A 5,732-nucleotide genomic window follows, 5' to 3' on the forward strand; every position below is an offset into this window, starting at 1 on the left:
CATGTTCAAGAATTAATGATGAACAGCAAGCAGTTTTAGGGTTCAACTTCAGAAGCATTGGTCTGATGGAATATAGCTAAAGTATTCCGTAGAAATGATGAGACTCTTATCTCAGTTCTAATGCAAAAATCAATGTCAACATACAGGTTACAGAGTAGGATCCTGTTTATTCCAATTACGTTCATGAACAGTCTAGAAACAAGTGGCATTTAAAATAGCTGTACCTCTGTATTTTTCCAGAGACATCGTGTAGTAAAGATAAAGGTTTCCCTTGACATAAAGTCCAGTCGTGTCCGACTCTAGGGGGCGGTGCTCATCTCCGTTTCTAAGCCTTAGAGCCGGCGTTGTCCCTAGGGACACTTCCGGGTCATGTGGCCAGCATGACTCATGGAACGCCGTTACCTTCCCGCCGAAGCGGTACCTATTGATCTACTCACATTTGCATGTTTTCGAACTGCTAGGTGAGCAGGAGCTGGGATTAACAACGGGAGCTCACCCCACCACGCAGTTTCGAACCGCCGACCTTCCGATCGACTGCTCAGCGGTTTAACCCGCAGCGCCACCGCGTCCCTAGAGACATCGTGTACTATATTATAAAACATGGATAATCAATCTACAGTCTCTGATTTTCTACTCTTTGACTTCTCAGCAATAGGAGAAATACAGTTGATATATTTTTTTGCTTTCATGGTGTTGTATTTGGCAGTTCTGACTGGGAATCTTCTCATCATTTTTGCAATAATTTTCAACCATCACCTGCATACTCCCATGTACTTCTTCCTGTTGAACTTGGCCATACAAGACCTTGGTGCCATTTCAGTCATTATCCCCAAATCCATGGCGAATATGCTCATGAACACAAGACACATTTCTTACTTTGGATGTGTTTGTCAAGTTTTCTTTTTTTTCTTCTTTCTGCAATCTGATTATTGGATCCTCACAGTTATGGCATATGATCGCTATGTTGCCATTTGCAATCCATTACAATATGGAAAAATAATGAACAAACAATCCTGTTTTTATATGATTCTTGCTGTATGGGTAAGCGCCCTTCTTGAGGGATTGTTGCACATCTCTTTTACCTTTGGAACCACTTTGTGTTCCAACATCATCAATCAGTTCTTCTGTGAAATCCCACAGTTAATTAAACTCGCCTGTACAGGCCTAAACCTAAATGAAATCAGACTAATAGTGTTTTTTTTTGCTTTAAGCATAGGTTGCTTTTTCTTCATGCTTGTTACTTACACACTGATTTTCACTGCTGTGCTGAAAATTCGCTCCTTGGAAGGAAGGAAAAAAGCTTTCTCTACTTGCCTACCCCATCTTACTGTGGTTTCCATGTTCTTATTCTCTGGAGCCTTTGCTTATCTGAGGCCTCCCTCCACTTCACTGGACGTAATCTCAACTGTATTATATTGTGTTGTCCCACCCCTTTTGAATCCTATCATCTATAGTATGAGAAACAAGGACATCAAGGTTGCTTTGTCAAAACTGTTAAATATGTGAGAATTGTCCAAGAAAATATATTTGACTGTTCATTTGTAAGTATCAAGTGTATATCTGGATGAAAAACATTATAAGCTCCAATCATGAGATTACTGATAAAACTGGACTGTATTCCTCATTAGTAGGATATTTTAACTTTGAGCTGACATTCAAGGAAATGTAGCAGAAAGGAGGTATGGGGAACACTGTTTGTGGAATTGCTTTTGGTCTGATTAACTCGATTAAAAATATTTTTATTGGGTTATTAATAAAGCCATTTTGAATCTATTACAAGTGACATTTATCACACTACAATCATGGATAAAATGGGTCTAAGAAAGAAAGTGTTGATGCAAAGTGGAATCCAGGAAAAAAGTAACCTGCCACTTAAAGAATGGTCAACTGGAAAAAAAGCCCAATCCTATGAATGTATACTTGCAATTATGAGTCTCAGAAAGTTTAATGTTCTTTAAAGAACTACCAATTTTGAATCATCAGTATGACTTGTAAGAAAATAATGACACTTCTTATGACTAGATATATAAGACTAGATATATGAGATTCTGGAGCAACTCACCCCAACACAGGGTTAGTTGTTTTAGTTTCCTAAAATTCAGCTATAACATTTTATCTACAGAATTGGTAGTGAAGGGTGAGGAACTGGCTGAGCACCATTCATGAGTCCAGGCAATGAATGAGCAAGCCAACCCTCTCAACCCTCAGGCTCTGCATCTCAAAGGCATTTCGAGATGAAATCTCTCTAAGATTGCAGGAATGGCAGATGAGATCCCATCTCTCTTGTTTGTCAAAACCTTGACCCCAAAGTGTGTGATTGCAATGGGGACATTTTGCTCTTTCCAAGTATTAGAAGATTGGAAGACAATATCTATATATCTAAAAGTCTTAATTTGCTCAGTCTCTATGGCACACAAATTTGTGCCTCTATTTGAATAAAAAAAAAAATAATAATAATCCAGGACATAACAGCACTGAATTTCCAATGCAAGCCTGAGACCTGAAACCAGGTTACATTTCAATTGAGTCTTAAATGAGGATTTCCAATTAAACTATTGGCTAAAACTAATGTTCTTGGAGAGATCTCTCTTTCCCAGTTAATCCTTGTTCAGCTCTTCATGGAAAAAAAAAAAAAAAAAGGCCTCAGACCTATGCTACTATGGATTCTCTAGTGATAGCATTAGAGTCTAAAATGACCGTACGAGAGGTCAAGCAATATATCCTAGATCTAGTATTTATTTAGTTTTAAAGGACAGGAACAGACTCTCTTGTCATTTCAACATCAACCTATGGAACAGGCCTTCATCCATGCCTAAGTATTTATTTAATAGTTTCCCTGTCCTTTTCAGAAAAGCTTTTACTCTAACCAGGCTTAACACCTTGCCATCAATGGTTGTGGATGGGAGCAACCTTCATTTCCACAATCAGATCTGTCCTTGTGCAATCAAATCTGTGGAGGGTGCTGAATGAACATCTCATGTTCTGCTGAGTTTCCATTATATCATACATGGCACACAGAATTAACATTACCCCTCCTTAATTACTCCAACTGTCTGTGGAAGAGAACACACACTTTTTATTAGCTGATACATCTTCAGAACTCTCAGGAATGGTGGAAAAATATTGCTCAATCATGACCACAGTAAAGAAACGTTGGTTATAATCAAGCTTTGTTATTTTGTCCCACATTAGAAGGTATTAGCTACATTCTTCTATTCAAATATTTTAGTTCACTTTAAGTTGGTCCCATGTTTTTTTTTTTTTTTTCTTTATTAATTGACAAGTCTCCTTGCAGTCATTCCATGCCACTTTATTATTTGGTCACCTCCTCCATGTGGATATCACCACGTTTTGTTTTGTTTTGTTTTTTACCCCCTTTCCCTTTAGCTCATTCTTCCTTTTAATCTAAATGATTATGAGCCAGAATCAGTTATCTTTATCTGTCAGTGTGGAAAACATGAGGTTTTGGCAGACAAATCAGTGGATAGCCAAACTAACTGAATAAATTAATATATGAAAATAGTGGTTTTTTCTTAGATTTGATATATCTGGGCTGGTTAACAAACTTGCCAATCACACTGAATAGGCCACAGTTTACAGCAGTTACTTTAGAGCCAAAAGCAACTGGGCTGAGATAATCTATGGGAGCACACCAATACCTCCAACACCAAGTCCCATAGTAATATTCCTTCATACGGTATGCAACCTATTGCGCATCTGGATAAGATCAAGTCAAGAAAGCTGAGTTGTAATTCCAGAACATTGATTGGCAGAGCAGGATTGTCTAAGCATGGACCCCTTGCAAATAGTAGAGAAACATTGGGTTCAATGGAAAATGCTCTATTAGTCTTGTTTACATAGTTTATTTCTTCATTTTTCCATTGGTGTAAACAAGATGACACGAGAAGACGTATCAGCTTAAGGCTGTGCACCAACCCATGTGATCATTTCATATTGATGCAACAAAATAAATATGAAATGGTCACATGGATGGTGAACAGCATTATGCTAGGCCTCCTTCTGCTTGGCTTCTCTCAAAGCTGTGAGACTGGGTATAGAATTCCACTGGCAAATATGCCTGCAAGCTTTGACAATTTGGGAAGATTCTTTCTACTGGAGGTTCTAAACAAAATGAATCGCAGAGCAGAATTTAAAACTGGGGTGGAGAATGTATATCATTGTCAAACAGCAATGATTATAGTGAATGGAATATTTCCACAAATTCTTCAATAGCACCAGGCAATAGTCTCCACTTTTTCCCATCACACACCTTAGTTTGCAATCATACTTCCTAGACACTGTATCTCCCATGCCATCAAAAGTCCTTTCATTAAAGGATGGACATTCTCAAGGCAGAGAAAGAGTATGTCAGGACTTTTATTGGTTCTCCATTCTCTTGTAAGTACTCACCAGGAAGTATATCTTCATTATAGAAACAAAAATACAATTAAATAATTAATTCTCCTTTTTTGTCCTGTTTTGCTTGGGTTGAATTCTGAATTCTGGAGGGAAATGCTGTGGGAGAAGCAAACTAAGCTCTTGTGCGGTAAGTAGAAATCACCATGAATCACAGAGTATATATGAATAACTCCTTCCCATTTGCTGAAAATGGTTTCATGGTCTGAAAGATTTTAGCAACATCAGCTCTAACTGGGTGAATGTGTAATGTTGGAAGGCAAAAAGGTTAAGTTTACGGTTTGGGTTAGATGGGTTGAGTTAGTGAGTAATTAAGCTATTTATCAATTCCTCAGAAAAAGTGGCTCAAATGTCAGCTATTTAAATGCATGCCGAGAAGTGTTTTTTTTTACAGCATTCTACTGTGTCTCTTCTGTAGCAAGTTGTTGTTGTTCAATTGTTAAGTTGTGTCCAACTCTTTGTAATTGAGAACTATTGAAGATTTCAAACAAAAAGGTATATATGAAATTGCTATATACATATAAGCAGCAAAGGAAAGTACAACACCTTAGTTGAGGCAATTTGTTCAGATATAGAATCAATATACAAAATGGTGAATAAACCATTAAATCTATTTTTTACAGATTGGAACCCTCAACTTCTCATTTTAATAATCACCATTTTATTTATAGCATTTTCCACTAAATTTTAAATTAAAATTACCAGACTTTAACTCCCAAATGTTGAGTTGACAGTGCTAATTAAAGCTAACAATTATAGACAATATTATACTATATTAGACTGTTTATTGTTATTGAAAGAAGACATAAATAAAAATGCCATAATGAAGAAGATAGTTCAAAATATGATTCTTTTGTTCTGTCAAAATACCTTTTTCTAAATACCTTTACCATGTAGTAGACTTATCTTACCTTCAGAATAAGAAATTCATTTAAAAAAAAATGAAATCAGGAGGCTTTTCAATAATACAGATAAGAATTTAATTCATGGACAGTCATGAAATAGGCTGCATTTAAAATAATTGTTCTTCTGTTCTTCTCTTTCCAGAGACATCCTTTACAGTCTTATAAAACATGGATAATCATTCAACAGTTTCCAATTTTCTGCTCTTTGAGTTCTCAGAAATAGAAGAATTACAGATGTTATACTTCTTTGCTTTCATGGTGTTGTATTTGGCAATTCTAATAGGGGACCTCCGCATAATCTTTGCAATAATTTTAAGCCATCATTTGCATACTCCCATGTACCTCTTTTTGTTGAACCTGGCCATACAGGACCTTGGTACTACTTCAGTCATTGTTCCTAAATCCATGGCC

General features: G+C 36.7%; 1 protein-coding gene across 1 annotated transcript; it reads left to right on the forward strand.

Moving 5' to 3' along the window:
- Positions 1-600: 600 nt before the first annotated feature.
- Positions 601-1,506, forward strand: LOC134496639 (olfactory receptor 14J1-like). Its single transcript, XM_063302351.1, has one exon. It carries the CDS (start codon positions 601-603, stop codon positions 1,504-1,506), a length of 906 nt encoding a protein of 301 aa, XP_063158421.1.
- Positions 1,507-5,732: the final 4,226 nt, after the last annotated feature.

The sequence above is a fragment of the Candoia aspera genome, chromosome 4, assembly GCF_035149785.1.
Source record: "Candoia aspera isolate rCanAsp1 chromosome 4, rCanAsp1.hap2, whole genome shotgun sequence".
NCBI classification, from domain to species: Eukaryota; Metazoa; Chordata; class Lepidosauria; order Squamata; family Boidae; genus Candoia; species Candoia aspera.

What these genes read in the sequence shown, in the direction of transcription:
- LOC134496639 (XM_063302351.1), top strand. Translation starts at nt 601, where the DNA reads ATGGATAATCAATCTACAGTCTCTGATTTTCTACTCTTTGACTTCTCA.